This window comes from Sminthopsis crassicaudata, chromosome 4 (assembly GCF_048593235.1).
Source record: "Sminthopsis crassicaudata isolate SCR6 chromosome 4, ASM4859323v1, whole genome shotgun sequence".
NCBI lineage: Eukaryota > Metazoa > Chordata > Mammalia > Dasyuromorphia > Dasyuridae > Sminthopsis > Sminthopsis crassicaudata.
In genome coordinates, this window is record NC_133620.1 from 374,694,544 (window position 1) to 374,711,158 (window position 16,615).

Below are 16,615 nucleotides of genomic sequence, written 5' to 3' on the forward strand. Positions count from 1 at the left end.
AAAATATGTTCCAAGCTAACTAAATTAATTGTAATGTTTTAAATCAAAACTCCAGTTGTACCAGTCAAGTTATAGTTATTGTCATCAGGACTAAAATGAAAAAGGAGTCCCAAAATTGTAGGATTAGTTGATAACATTTTTACAATTCTATATCTTCATGCCAATCCATCACCTCCAAAAAAAGTATTTATTAAATATTTGCTTCATGCCCTGTCAAATTCTTGAATTGTGAATATTATTCTCAGTGCTTAAGAAGTAGGTCAAAATAGTAAGATACAAAGAAACTTCAGGCATGGCTTCTGAATGCAAGCTATCAATGGCATTAGGAAATACAAGCCCCAAGAAAGAGTACAGATTTATAGTATATTGTGTTATCTAACTGTAGAAGAGGAAGTAATAGAAGAAAGACAATTATAGGCTAGAAGAATATAAGATTTTCTTCTGGGACTTTAAGGCAAATATGGTTGGAGTATTTGAATGATTCCACTTTAGGATAGAGCTGACACTTCTCAGTAGCCTCTCTATCCTATCTGACAAAACTGTCTACCTAGTGAGGGAATGTCTCGATTCCGTGCTACGGCCTACCCTGTAATGATCCAAAGCCAGTTGTGGTTCAAAAGCTTAAGAGTGGGGAATCAAAATTATTTAAACTGGAGGGTAGAAATGACTTCCCCCCACTAATATATTCAGAATAATTCCCCATATTTAATTTTAATATTCCAGTGACCTATTTCTTCTTTCCTTACTATATATGTTTCACTAAATTCCCATTGTACAGACACATAATTCCTAAAAAGGGAACATCCAGTGAAAATGCTGGAATCAGGAGATGGATGTCTTATTTGAGAAATAACAAAGAAACAAAATTATAAAATACACATTAGGTTGTACATCATAAGAATATTAGAAATGTGAAAGAGAGAAGAACAGGGAGATAGAGGTTATGGAAGACTATGAATTCCAAACAGAGGATTTTCTATTTGATCCTTTATGTAATAGGGAAAAAATGGAGACTGCTAAATGGGGGAGAAGTGAAGCAAATAAAGGAGGGATAGGAGGAGTTACAAAGTTAGACCCAAGCTTTAAGAGCATCACTTTGAGATCTGATTAAGGATGATCTAGAATAGTGGGAGACATGGCAGGGAGACTAAATAATAGGCTTTTGCAAAAGTCTAGATGCAAAATGACAGAGCCTGCAAGAGAGTGATGTCAGAAGAGAGAACGGAGTATCTATGAGAGATATTAAGAAGGTAAAAGTTGCAAGCCTTGACAACTGATTCAATATGGAAAGTGAGAAAGAGTGAGAAGCTAAGGATGCATCCTGAGGCTGGGTGGCTGGAAGGGTGATGAAAGTCAAAAGGAATAGAAAAATTTGGAAGTGGAGAATGTTTGGGGGAGAAAAGATAATGAGTTCATTTTGGGTCTATGTCTATAATTGTCTATAATTCATTGAGTTTAAGATGTCCAATAGGCAATTGGAGATTCAAGTTAGGGCTACATAGATATGAAAATCATTGACATAAGGATACATTATTAAATCCATGAAACTGATGAGATTACCAATTGCTATGGTATATTATTTTCCCACAAGAAATGTTGAAAGTTTTTTTTTGCCTTCTCAATGAATAGAGAAGGGGCAAAAAAAGGGAGAGAATTCAGAAGAGAAACAAAAAAAAAATTTTAAGAAATTATGAAAGGGATGAATTCAGAGAAATCTGGGAATGGTTGAATGAAATGACCCATAGTGAAATAAGCAGAACTAATAGAAAAAAATTCCACAATGGTTGCAATATCATAAAGGAAAACAATTGTCAACAATCTAGGATCTCAGATTGATTCAATAACCAGTCAGGTTTCTAGATCTACTTCATGACAGAGAAATGATGGTTAAAAATGTAAAATGAGATATGTATTTTCAGGGACTGCCAAAGTGCTGGATCTGTTTTGAGTGACTATACTCATTTACTATAATTGAGATTTTTATTTTGGTGAGAAGAGTGAGTAGAGAAGGGAAAAGATTAAAGCTTAATGAAACTAATACTAATTTTAAAAATAAAATTCCTTCCCTACTTCAACCATTGAGAATCTCCAGTATCATTTGAAATCTAGTTCAAATCTTTGTCTGCCAAAGGCTAGTCCTCCAGTTACTAGTATTTACCCCCTAAAAATTTCTGTGCATTTTGCATTTAATTTTCTATGCACACACTGTTTTTCTTAATACAATTTGAATTCCTTGAAGGCTATTTTGTGTTATAGTCTTTATATCTCCAAGATATAGCACAGTGACTGGCACATGGTAGGTGCTTAAGAAATGCTTATTGAATTAATGATTGAATAAATTGTTGGGAAATTGTTCTTGTTTTGGTATTATTTTCAGCAATTCCCTATGTAACATAGAAATCTGATCTTTATGAGAGATATTGCAAAAATGTTTCAATTAACTGCTTCTTTCTAATCCTGACTATCTTGATGAAAGAGAAGGTAAAAAAGGGAATAATTTTTTATTATGTGCTAAATACTTTCACACATATTTTTATAAAGCTTTTTGCAAATATCTCATTTGATTCTACTGTAACCTTGTGATATGAATATGATATAAGTAAGTCTTCATCTTACAAATTAGGAAACTGTATTCATATGAAATATTTTCAATTTTATGTGATTGAAATTGTCTATTCTATTTTCTGTGATTACTTACGAGCCTTGTTTCTTTGAGAATTTGACTAAACATTTAAGAATTCTCTTTCTAGTCAGAGTTGTACAAGATGTTTCCTTTCAGTTTCCTGAATATCTTTGTTTGTGATTTTATACTTAAGATGTGTATCCATTTGAAGCTTATTGTGGCAAATGGTATGAATATAAGTTTAAACATAATTCCTGCTAGATTGTTTAACAATATTTTGAAAATTGTCAAATAAGCAGTTTTCCCATTGAAATTTGTATCCTTGAATTTATTGAAGATGAGACTTGGGTTTTGCTTATCTATTCTTAGAGATTATAATTTAAGAGAACAACTCTGCTGGGGAAAAAACCCTACAAAATCTAGAAAGTATCTAAGGAAAAACCTCATTATTAAATATGAAATATACATACTATGAAGCTTGGAAAGAACACTGAGACACCTTTCTGTTTCTCACATCTCAAGTAAAGAATTGATAAGTCTCTTTAGAAGAGGAAAAATTTTGTCTGATATATTTTATTTTCTCTGTCAGTTCCAATGTCTCATTTTCTCTTCAAACTCTGGGCACTGACCACTATGGTAGGTGTGGTAAAATTTCATAGTAAAGTCCTCAGAAGTTCTTTTCCAATTCAGTTTTATCCACATATTTATCCAAATCAATTTTATCATGAAAACACAATCTTTGAGAACAAAATAGCGCTTTCTAAAGGTTCAACTTCCTTCAACTTCACCATGACATCTGAGCATTCTGGAAATTACTTGTATAAAGCCAACAACAGTTTCAGTTATCAGCTCAGTGAAAATCTAACACTCAACATCTCAGATAAATAAGATGTTCCGGAATTGATGCTGTCCTCCAAAAATGGTGGAGAAACTTTGATGCCGGTGAATTATAGAACAATACTTTCTGAAAGTGGTTCAACCAAGATTCTAACTGGAGTGGGATGAGGGGAAGTCAGAGCTTTACAATTGCTTATCACCCTTCTCCCCATATTGGTGTGTTACTGGCAAACCACAATTCAGATTATTAGATAAATATAGTTAATTTTTCTGATAATCTGACAGTCTCTCAAAAGTCCTTTTCTTATTCTTAGGCTGCAATGTGGGAAGTAATGGCACCTTCTTTTGACACCCTCATAAGGTCTATATTAATACTGTATTTTTTTTCATAAAGAAAATAAATGAGTCATCACCTAGCATACATAATCTCAAAATTAATCCACCTACATTTGGGAGTATATTAGATTAAGTTTACTCTATTATTTTTAATGCCATCAGCTGAAATAATAGCTTCATTCACAAATTTATTTACTCTGATCCCTCAGGTGGAAATCTCTCTTCATTCAATTCAAGTGAAAAGATTAGTCACTTATCTCTTGGATTCATTGTGACCCAGTTCATTGTGGTTATATTAGCCGCTTCTGCACTCCTATTTTTCTTTGGACCTTGGAGTAAATCAGGTGGGTGATTTGTCTTTCTTGAACTTTAATGCACAATGAATTAATCATCTTTGCCCAAGAAGCTATCTTCTACTCTTGATTTCTGCCAATGTCATTATCATTCATTTAATTATCCCAGACTCCAAATCTTTAGTCATGAGGGATGACTCTTTCTTCTAGACCTCACTTAGACAGGTACTATGTCCTTACAACTAGTCCTTCACCATGTTTCTTGTCTTTCCTATTTTCCAGGATTGACACCCTTGTTCAGCATCTAATCACCCTTGCCTGATTTATTTAAATATACTCCTACACATTAATATCAGATTAATCTCCCCCCAAAAAAAATTCATTACTAACTGTAGCTCAAAAAAACTTCAGTGACCCCATTGCCTACAGTACAGGATAAAGTCCTCCATGAGGAAAGTCTGGGACCAACCTGCCTTTTCAACTTTATCTCTATCACCAGCATAAGATCCCTGCTTTTATCAGACTAATCTCCCCAACTTTGCTCAAGCTAGGTTCCCTCCCTGAAGTGTTATTCCCTAATTTTCTGCCTATATATATTCTACTTTCCTTTCCTTCTTGTTCTTACACATTCACAAATAGTTATTTATAAATATTCATAAATAATTTTTTTAAGTTCCTCCCATTGTTCTAGGCACTGGGGAAAAAAGAAAACTAAGTTTCTCTTTCAATCATAATAGTATTTACATTTATACAAGCTCTTTACATTCATATACATATTCTCATCTTAGTATTAGAATGGAATCTGAAACCCAGATCTCTTAACTTCAAGTTTACCATCCTACCCTTCAAGGCCCAATTTAAATCTCAATGCCTCTGAGGAGCTCAGCTCATAACAATTTCTTTGTCTTCTTAAAGTTTTTCATACTCATTACCTGTTCCACTCATCCAGTAATTGCTAATTATTGTAGGGTATTATCAAAAATAGATATTCATTAACTGGATGGCCCTGGTTAAGTCATTTACCCCCATTTGCCTCCACTTCCTCATTTTTAAGATGAGCTGGAGAAGGAACTGGCAACCCACTCCAATATATCTGCCAAGAAAATCCCAAATGGAGTTAAGAATTGGTTATGACTGAAAAAAATGGCTGAACAACAATAAAAATTACTAACTTTGCATGTCTTATATTCTGAAAGCAGATCTCATATTGTACTCTTCTTTAGATCATGTTTTCATTCACTTGATCAACACTCATTGATTGAGTGCCTGCTATATACCAGGCACTCTGTTAAGTGTAGAAATACAAAGACAAAAATAAAGTAGTCTTCATTCTCAGGGATTTTATACTCTAATGGAGGAAACAGTATGTATGCATACAACAGGAATATGGCTAGGAATAGTGATTAGAGTGGGGCTTGGGATAGAGATAAAGAAGAGGATGGGAACATAGATTAAATTAGTGTTTGTTGCTATAAGAAACTCTTAGGTCTGAACATTTTCTTTACCAACATAGCTCAACAACTTCTCAGCAATTTATAATCTTATTCATATAGGGCATGATGAATTCATGTTACTTATCCAAGGTCATATAAAATGATGAGGAGAAATTGAGGCTCTAAGCTGAGATGGATCCGCTCTTTTTGTGGTTGTCTGATTACCTCTCTCTCCTTCCCCAAAGTAACCAAGGACAGGTCCGGATAGTGAATGAATTCGCTATCACTGCTGTATTCAAACAAGGTCTTTATTCATAGTAAAGAGATAGACAGACATTTGGCCTCTAGAAAGGCCAAACTGCCTGGGGATGCCAGCTGGAGGGCACAAGGCAAGGATAAACCGAGTGTGAGGAATACATTTTTAGAAATTCATTTTATACATAACCAGGGCCATAAAACAGTTTTCACAAAGATGTTATCCAAGAGATTCCAGAGAGATTTGTAAATACAACAGGAATTTCTCTTAATTATTTGTGTCTCAAGTTATCTCCTTTAACCTCTCCTATCTTGGCTATCTCTTTTTGACCTTATCATTTCTCCCCCCTCAAATAATTGGACCCAAATTCTTTTGGAGGTAAAGAAAGTGGGCGTCGAAGATCCTGCTGGAAAGGGGCGTCAAAAAGGGGGAGGGAGGAGCGGGGGAGGGGGGAGTTGATATCTAAAAGAAATAGCCATAGCGTAGATAACCCAGACAAGGTTTAACAGTCATTCATCAATCATTCCCAAAGTCCTCCACATCAGTCCAAAATTCACTAGAAGCTGGGTCTAGTCCATGATCTCATTTAAAGCTGATGCAGGCTGAAATATGATTGGAGGTTCCAGAGAACTGGTCTGCATTCTATACAGAGGGTGGGTCTGCTGTGCTGACAATCAAAGCTGATCAAAGCTGATCTAGGTCCCAGAAGCAAGTCAATATCTGTAATTTGACCAAAATCTAGAGCAAAAGCATAAATCTAACAAATAAAACAAATAAAGGTTAGAGCAGCCTGTGATAGAAAAGACTAGTCCACAAAACTGCTGTAAGATGCTAAGAAATGAGTTTGTTTTATAGACCAGGCTGTAATCTCAAGTCTCAACAGTAGTTAGGTCTCACAGACCTCTGTTAATTGTCTTCTTATCATTTGAAAACCTTAAAGAAACAAAGCACAAATATCCAATAGCAGACAAATGACCAGGCAAAAAAAAACTTATTTGCCCAAGCATTTAGGATACAATAATTACGTATAATCAGACTGAAAATAGCAAGGTATGACATAATTGAATTGCATTAACAATTCTATTGACTATTGCTTTAATCATAAAAATCAGTTACAGGAGGGAAAAAAATGCAAGAACATAACTATAATATGAGCAGTTAAAACTCAACCTTTAGTACATACAGAATGAAATAACTTTTAATCCAGTTTCATAATCAATTGTCCCACTAATTGTCAGAGGTTAGAGCTTTAAAACTTCTAAACAGCATTAACTAATTAACCATAAGCTCAAGAAAATTTTATTCCGACTAACAGATTCCATCAATCAGATTTCTGATAAATTCTAAACAAATATTTATCATAACCTTATATTGATAACAGTAAGGAATTTGTCCCAATAAGTTCACAACTTAAACAATTATCATATCCAAGTAGATGTTTCATAAGTGAGCACTATTCATACAAATCAGTTTGCTTTTAAAATACCTATTACATAGAAAAATATCCCAAATTGCATATTGTCCTTAACAGAAATTTTTTCAAGAGGACAAAGAAAAAGAACTATTATTTTAGAGGCTCTTTAAATAATCTCAGAATAACTCAATAAATACAATCTATTTAAACTTATATTTTAAACTTCGACAGAATGTGCAAATACCCCATTAAAAAAATAAAAGAAGTTATTAAAAATAACAATTAAACTTTTAGAAATAATCCTACAACAGTAGGGATTACATTTATGACCATATTCTTCAAACAAGAAAACCCTTATATATCAAGAAACAAATATTCAATTAATTAACCTAAACTTGAGCCTGTCTCTTTAAATCACCTTTTGTTGCTCTGGCAGCAACTTGAGGGGAAAAAAAATGGCAGAAACACACTTGGATGAGGGGATGAGGATTCCATGTGGCCACCCTTCCCCCATTCAATTTCCCATCAGTTTATTCACTTCTTTAATTTCCAACAACTTTTCTGACTAGATGTTCTACTACTAAAGATGAAGAAAGCAGTAGGGGTTTGTGAGTCTCCCTCCCCCACCTCTTCTTCCTATTCCCAAATACTTTCTTTCATTCCTTAAAAATTATGCAAACCTGCATTCCTCTTTCCTTTTTCCTTCAAAACCTGTAAGATTAACTCAGTTAACAAATAAACCGAATCAAACCAAACATTTTTTTTTCTTTCTGAGGGTTTGCCTAGCAGCAATTAGCATCTCTCTCTTATCTGTCTAGGCAGCTTTTATAACCCAGCTCAGGCTTAAGTTTGAATTTCATTGTTCTTTCCAAACCTCTTTAATAGTAAATGCATCAATATTCAAACAAATTCCAAGATCTTATACTCAGAATAAGCAATCTACCATGCAAAGGCAATAGCAAAATTATATTTCCCATAATCAAATATTTTTCTATTGCCTGAATTTAGATCAGATAAGATTTTATTGCCCTTTACCCTAGCAGGCTCTAAAGACTGCTTTAAAGAAAAACTTTCCTGTCAGTTTAAAATAGCCAAGTTCCATTCACTTACAAATTAGTACAACAGGTTAAAATTTTTAAATCACAAGCAAATTTTCAAATAACCAATTTCCAAATTTCTTAATTTTTGTTCTTAAAACTATTTGGAGATTTAAGCAGAGAGAATTAACATCCTAGTTTTTTCTATTACCAAATTCCTCATCAATGGGCTAGGATAGGAAGGGATAGTTAGAAACATGAGGTCCCCGAGCCAGCAACGCAGGGGGTTTTCCAAACAATTTTTATTTCTCTCTTCAATTTCAGCACCTTGGGGGGAGGGGCAAGTAGGACCTGAATGGAGGAGCAGAACAAAAAGAGGCTTCTATATGAAAAAAACGAGATTGGCATACATGCTAAGTCCAACATTACCCTGAGCAGCTTGGCTTTGCTGATAGAAGAAGGGGGGCCTGGTCCAGGGGTACTTCACCTCAAGTTTAGAGAGGCTTGAGGGGCGAGGTTGGAGACTGTGGTCCTTCCTTTCTGTGGGCAGTCACTCTTCCAGTGTCCTTCCCATTTGTATTCAGGGTAAGGGCCTAGAATCTGAGGGCAATTCCTTGTCCAGTGGCCGTGCTGACCTAAAGCACAAACTTTGGGGCCCATGGAAAATAGTGGTAGCCACTGTGCCTGCTGTCTGCTCTTTGCTCTGACCTTTCCTTCCTCCCCATCCTTGTCATTACATACCCCAAAGGCGATTTCTAATAATTGAGTCATGAAAGTCTGGGATTCTAAAGCCAATCTCTGCAGATTTAGTCATATCTGGGGAAGACTGATTGAAAAAATGTATGGCAATAACAGCAATCCCCCCTAGAGAAGTGGGATATAGGTTAGTGAATTCCCCTCCTCTATGTCCCCACTCCCCTCTTCATAATTCCCCCCCTGGGTTTGTGAAGGGAATGGCAATGGCCCCGCCCAGTACCTCCCAGTCATGTTAGCAGCAAACTCTGTGTTAGGTCCCAGATCATTCTTTTCTCCTGTATTGTGTGATAAGAAGAGATAACATCTCCCCAGGACAGATCGTGCTGAAAAGAAACAGTTGTACATGAAAAAGGTATTTACACACATATATTGTATCTAGGTTATATTGTAACACATGTAAAATGTATGGGATTACCTGCCATCGGGGGGGAGGGAGTGGAGGGAGGGGATAATTTGGAAAAATGAATAAAAAATAATAATAATAATAAAAAAAAAGAAACAGTTGTAAATCCCTCAATAAGTTTCTCCATTATGTGGGGAAAATCCCAAAAAGAGAGGGGCCTTTGCACTCTAAGCATTTCCCCCACAGAGCTGGCCATTTCTCTTAGGAGGCAAGGCTTGGAGATAGCTAAATCAGAGTCCTGGGCCTCAGCTGTAATAGAGTCAGGCTTCGTGGGAAGAATAAGAGGGCTCCAGGGCAGGGAAGTCTGATAAGGAGCCAGGAGGGAGGAAATGTGGAGAAAGGCTGCTTCTCAGCCGAGAAGGACAAAGCATTGGAGTATTCCCAGAATCCAGCTCTGGGGGCAAGTTAGGAGGGTCCTGCTGGGGATTGCAAGGGGAGTTAGACATTCCCTGCATCCCCAAAGGAGTGGAAAAGAGAGGGTCCTTCAGGAGATCAGCACCTCTTCCCAGTTCCCCCTCGGTAAAGTTAGGCAGAAACATCCTGCAAGTTGACCACAGTTTGGGATCCCGTGAGAGGCCTCTGAAGGCCTGCACATAAGCAACTTCTGACCATTTGCCTTATTTTCTGCAAATCTAATTCCCTAATAGTAGAGGAATTAATTAAGCCATAAATAGGCCATTTTTCCTGGTTATGTAACTCATAAGGCCACACTTTGTTGCAATAGTGAATAAGCCCCTTCAATTTTAAGTCTTTGAGGCCAAATTTGTCCTTGTTTCTTAAAAGACAGCATAATGGTGAATCTTTAGGGATGCAGGAGAAGAATTGACCTATTTTTGCCACCACACAAGCCAAAAAACTTCCCACTTCTATAGCTCGACCTGATTCAGACATCTCTGTCAGGTCCAACAAAGAGCTCCTGAGAGCAATTTGTCAAAAAAAAACAGGAATTCATTTACACCCAGCGTTCTGAGCCAAACGATCCTCAGAGCTTTCCTAGCTCCCAGTAGTTCAAGGCCACTATGTCCTAGGAATTTTTGAACTGCCCTCCTCTTATAGAAGAAAGATATTTCCAGCTTACCTCCATAAAATTTCCCATTCAAGGGCCACCAAATAATGAGGAGAAATTGAGGCTCTAAGCCGAGATGGATCAGCTTTTTTTTCTGGTTGTCTGATTACCTCTCTCTCCTTTCCCAAAGTACCAAGGGTAGGTCTGGATAGGGAATGAATTCGCTACCAATGCTGTATTCAAACAAGGTCTTTATTCATAGTAAAGGAATAGACAGACATAGAAAGGTCAAACTGCCTGGCAAGGGGACGCCAGTTGGAGGGCACAAGGCAAGGATAAACCGAGTGCGAGGAATACATTTTTAGAAATTCATTTTATACATAACCAGGGCCATAAAACAAAGTTTGCACAGAGATGTTGTCCAAGAGGTTCCAGAGAGATTTGTAAATAAGACAGGAATTTCTCTTAATCATTTGTGTCTCAAGTTATCTCCTCTAACCTTTTCTCAGACAAGAATTTTCCTGTTAATTATTTTTATCTTGGGCTATCTCTTTTTGACCTTATCATAAAATACATCATAAGCAGTTCTTAAACACAAGTCTCTTGTTTGTAAGATCAATCTATGTCATATTGCTTCTGTGTATGTATGTGTATTTTACACACACACACACACACACACACACACACACATATATATGTTTATACAAAGCATCATAAGGTACATTTGAAAGATGGAGAGTGGGAGGATATCAGAAAAGGCATCCTAGGCATTCAATGCCTCTGAGTTTCATTCCATATATTCTTCCATTGAAGTCACAACATTAGTAGTTCTGCTACTACTCTGTGTTGCCATACCTATCATCTACCTCCAGGAAGCATATAAGCTGCACTATTCTGAGCCTAGGGTTTTGGGCATAATAAAAACTTAAATATTTATTGTTTTATTGTCCCATAAATGGTAAACCAACTCCTAAAATTATCTTTATTTTTCCCCCACCCCCCACCTATCTTTATCAATGCTATGGTAGCATTATAGAAACAAAGAAGTCAGTTTGGTGACATTTATTCCAAGCAGAAGAGATAACCCCCAAGCACACATCCAAGCTCAGTAGGACAAAGATATTAAAAATAATAAGTGGTTTCAGAGTGCATCAGATAGAGGAGAAGAAGGAAATATGACAGACCAGAAAGAATACCTCCATGTAGTCCATGAAAAACTAGGAGGAGGCTGCAGAAGCTCCTTTCAGGGAGATCTCTACACTAAATCCTGTTGTGAGACCTTGGCTGGAGAATAATTTCATAAAATAGCTCTTTAATTGATGCTGCTTAGATAGTCACTGAAAACTAAGGGGCCCAGAAAGAAATAAAGAGAATGCTGGGCCTTCTGTGAGTCAATAAGACAAATCAACAAGCATTATTAAGAAATATACACCAGGCATTTCATGCTTCTACGTCCACTAAGGGGGACCCTAAGTCTCTTGGGAATGTGCCAGAATGGCACCACTATGAGGAACTATCCCCAAACATTTCAAGAGTTCACAAACATGATGGCCAAATCTGTAACTAGGGCCCCATCGCATTACCTCAGAGGTCATCTGTGGAGACTGAGTACCTTGTTTCAAGTTCTGGCCCATAACAACTCCTTGTAGGATCAGATCAATCATACTGAGCCATGTTAAATTAGATAATTATTGTCTCTATCAATTTCAGTGATTTAGCACCTTGTAAGAATCCTAACAAAACAAGAGGTTAGACTTTCAGAGTGCATGCTATTATCACTCATTAGTTTCAGTGTCATTGAGTTTCAGATCCTCTTTGTCTGGGCTTGAGAGAAATGATAGGTCCCAACAGGAAATTAAAAATGCATTTATGTGCCCTGAGAAAAGGGCTTTCAAGCCTCTAGTCTATTTAGGGCTATAAGGAAGTAGTCTCCAGACCTACTTGTAGTCAAGAATGGTAGAAAACTACTCAAAGTGTAGTAAAGAATGGGAGGGTTAGCCTTAGGAGTGCAGTAAATATGAATAATTTGATTGAGTGGAAGAGGGAGAAGAAGATGAAGAATGGGAAGGCTTTTTTATGAGTCAAGCCTCAGTTTTTAAGAGGACAGTGTCAGGGTATCAAGGCACAAGGGGCATAGAAGATGGTATTGAGGGACTAGATGGTTCATCAGGAGTTAATGGTCTAGGAATTAGTGAGTAGATGACTGCTTTATGGAAGGCTGAACTGGGAAGGTCAAGACTGCTCTGGATTGAACCCTAGGCTTTGGGCAGGAATAATGCAACCTTTCACTGATCGAATACCAATAGAGAGAGAAAAAGGAGAAGTGATGATATTAATTTTTCCTGGGACAGTACATCTGAATTATTAATTTCCTTAGCTTTACCTAATTTGTTTGGGGAAGAACTGTTGCAGGAGTAGAGCAGGAAGTAGGGAGAGAGGAGGAAGGGAGGTGCAAAGGATAGGTGACTTAAGAGGCAGAAATTACAGAGCAGAAAGTTTCAGTTTGATAATTTATTTTTAATGTAGGAAAGAACTCCATACATAGAGGAGAGTTGGTGGCTATCATTGTGTGACTTGAAAGAAAGCAGAATAGACATCACTAACCCTTCCCCTCCCCACCCTTTTCCAAGGGAAAAGTGAATTCCTGCCAGGAAGTAAAGCAAGAAGTTGAGGCCTAAGACTGCCCCTTTTGCTCTTCTCAGAATGAGAGGATACCAAGCTAGAAGTGTATCTACTACCCCTCTTAAATATTATTAATCTAGGGACATTAACAAGTTCCATCTAACTTCTGATCACTTTGTCATTTGGGGTAGGGGTACCCTAAGATTTACATCCAAGGCTTGACCCCTTTCTTACCAATTGTACTTCTACAATGAATAAAAATAGCAAAATAGCAAAGAAAATTCATCTAATCAAATCAGTAGTAAAATACAAATCTAAGAGAATATATGACAGAGTCCAAAGTGAAGGTACTTTTTCATTGGGAGTGAGATAACTCAGCTCAATCAAAAGAGAATATTTTGACTCTTCCCCCAAGGGGAAACTTACCTGGAGTCTCTAGTGTAGCAAAGTAGAAAAAGGGACATGATAGTGATTACCTGCTCCTGCTATGTCTTCTTAGACAAAGCCTTTCCTTTTAAGTGGTACTAATTTCTTCCATCATTTTCTCTTGAGGCTAGAAACCAGAAGCACTCAAAGCAACTCCATCCTTGAAGCATATCAAAGGGAGATTAAAAGGGGACTCATGAAGGCTGAATCTCTCTTGCTTCTCACCAACTCATTCCTGTTCTTCACATAGGCCAGGGCTTTCGTCTTCACTGATAAGGACAACTTCTCATAAGGGAGGTTACAAAAAGAATCGATATTTTATTTTCATAAGTCATTTCTCTTTCTCCTTCCAGAGGACTAATAAAACTTTGTTGATTTATTTGGAGGGTTGGCAGAAAGAGAGAACTTCAGGGTACTTTGAGCCAAGCAAAGAGGTGAGGTAGGGAATGTCACAAAGGTATGTGGGGTTTTTTTTAAGGCATACAAAAAAGAATTGAAGGCACCAAAGAGCCACTAATGAATCCTTGATTTTGCTGAGGACTGGTCCTGACTATGATGATAATAGCAAATTCACATTTCTATAGCACTTTTCAGTTTGCAGAGCTTTTCTCTATACAATGACCCTTCACAATGAGTGGTGCAAATGAAATTCATTTTACAGATGAGGAAATAGAAGATCATAAGTAGTGAAGAAACTTGACAATAATCATACAGTTTATATTAGATATAGGCTTGGGAGCCAGGGCTTTCTACTCCAGATCCATGATTCATATATATATATAATATATGTATAAATACACACATATATATACACACAGAGAGAGATGTGTATATTTAAACATATTTGCATACATAAAAGCTCATGTGTCTATATATGTATAAACATTTATGTGTATATGGGTATATGGGTGTGTTGAGTGTCCTTGGTTGTTCAAGGAGTTCTACCACCTCTGGTTTAATGCCTAACTGAGTCCGTTTCAGGGCTACTCATCTACCTTTGGTGTCTACCTGGTATTTATTTCTTAGCTGTGGCTACAAGAAGCTGTAGCACATGCAATAGCAACATCCTGGTAAGCTATCTCAGCAGATAAATTAAACCAGATTGAGGAAAACTGACAGGCCACAAACCTCTCTGTGAGTTAGGGGGAGAAATACCCTAAGCATGTGAATATTTACCCTAGTGGAATGGCAGATGAATAGAGCTGATTCAACATCAACAAAAGTGGTTGAACCAAGCATAGTGAAGCACTTAAGAGTTTGATCAGGCATCAAAAATGCCAGGGTCATCCACTGCATCCCGGGTCATCACTAGTCATCTTAATTTTTGTCTTGCTGGTGGATTTCAATGCAGGAATAAAGTTCTGGATTGAGTACTTTTTCCAATTCTGACTCACTTAAAAGACATTTCATTCATGAGTCGAAACATTACCTCGTTCCCTTTAAAAATGAAGGACAAACAATAAACATATATGATAACAATATCACATATAATATATATCATAGATATTTTTGTTTGTATGCAATACTATTATATATTTCTTTTCTATATATACATATTCTATATATATGCATATACTATATATAATATACATTTTATACATACATATATATATACACAGATAAATAGATGTTTCAATCTCATAGGCATTTTCAGATAGATGACTCCTCTCTTTTTCCCATGATATGCCTTTTCTTGTCTAGCCAAGGATTTATTAGAGGACTTCTAATCATTTGAGTCTCCCAATCCTCTTGATGATTTTCCCTTATTGTGTCTAACTTGAAAAAGATTCATTGTAGAGAGAAATCTACATGATATGTCAACCATATCAATATTGTCTTAGATGTATGTGTATGTATATGTATGTATATATATAAATGTGCATGTGTGTATGAATATAGATATATGTATGTGTATATGTATATGTGCATATATACATATGTATACAAAAATATATCTGTGCAGCCTACTTGGAGTATAAGATAGGGAGGAAAGGGGAAAAAAATAAAGTAAAAAATGTATAGCAGTGAACAACAGAAAATTTACAAGAAAAGAAATGGCAGACAATTATGATACAATGTCTTCTATTATTAGATACACTTTCTTGATGTGAAAATTTGTTACATATTTTTAATCCTCCCCAATGTTCTCCTGAACACAAGACAACTTTTTCTTTTTTTTTGTCTTTCTTTTTCTTTCTTATTTTTAATTTTTAAACTTTTAAATAAATAAATAAAATTTTAATAAAGCAAACAAAGAACACTTAAATTAAATCAATAGGTCATGCTTCTTAACACAGTAACATTCCATATCTAGATCTTCAGTGAAATGAGAGAGGTGCATTTCCTTATCTCTTCTCCAGGGCTAATATTGATCATAATAACTGAACTTGATTTAATTTTAGGGAGGAGTTGTTTACAATTAGTATAACCTCTGTGCGTATTAATTCTTTCTGCATTTGCTTACTTCACTTTGCATCAGTTCATATAAGTCTGTACATGTTTCTTTGAATTCCTCATATTCATTGTTTCTTATGGCTCACTGATATTACATTATATTTACAGGCATATCTCAGAGAGAGACATCACTTGTTCAGCTCCAGACTACTTCAATAAAATAAATATTGCAATAAAGTGAGTTATAAAAATATTTTGGTGTTGCAGTACATTTGAAAGTTACATATATACTATTTGTAGTCTATTAAGTGTTAAATATTGTTATATCTAAAAATATACATACCTTAATTAAAAATACTTTATTATTATAAAAATGCTAATCATCATTTGAATGTTCAGCAAGCCATAATCTTTTTGCTTATGGAGAATCTTGTTTCCATGTTGATGGTTTTAGACTGATCAGGATGGTGATTGGTGAGAGTTGGGATGGCTGTGGCTATTTCTTAAAATAAAACAACAATGAAGTTTGCTGCATTGATTGACTCTTCATTTCACCTGAACACTTAGAGGGCATTGTTGGATTATTAACTGGCCTAATTTCAACACTGCTGCATCTCAGGGAATAGGGAGGCCTGACAGAGAGGGAGAAAGCCTTTGGTAGAGTAGTCAGAACACATACAACATTTATCAATTAGGTTCCTTTCTTAAATGGGTGTAGTTTGTGATACCCAAAACAATTATAATAGTAACATCAAAGTTTGTCATAACGGATATAAGAA

The 16,615-nt window shown here is 36.1% G+C and overlaps 1 protein-coding gene across 2 annotated transcripts in view; it reads left to right on the top strand.

The window, feature by feature from the left end:
* LOC141539441 (Fc receptor-like protein 4) overlaps positions 1-16,370 on the top strand; it is a 35,564-nt gene extending 19,194 nt beyond the window's left edge. The window contains exons 6-7 of one of the 2 annotated variants that reach the window (XM_074262246.1): positions 4,006-4,140; positions 16,005-16,370. In XM_074262246.1, coding sequence (XP_074118347.1) covers positions 4,006-4,140; positions 16,005-16,060 — 191 coding nt within the window. In that variant the 3' untranslated portion in view covers positions 16,061-16,370. Of the gene's footprint in view, positions 1-4,005; positions 4,141-5,143; positions 5,275-16,004 lie in introns of those variants that run through there. The other variant, XM_074262245.1, reaches the window with a different exon arrangement.
* The last annotated feature ends 245 nt before the right edge of the window (positions 16,371-16,615 follow it).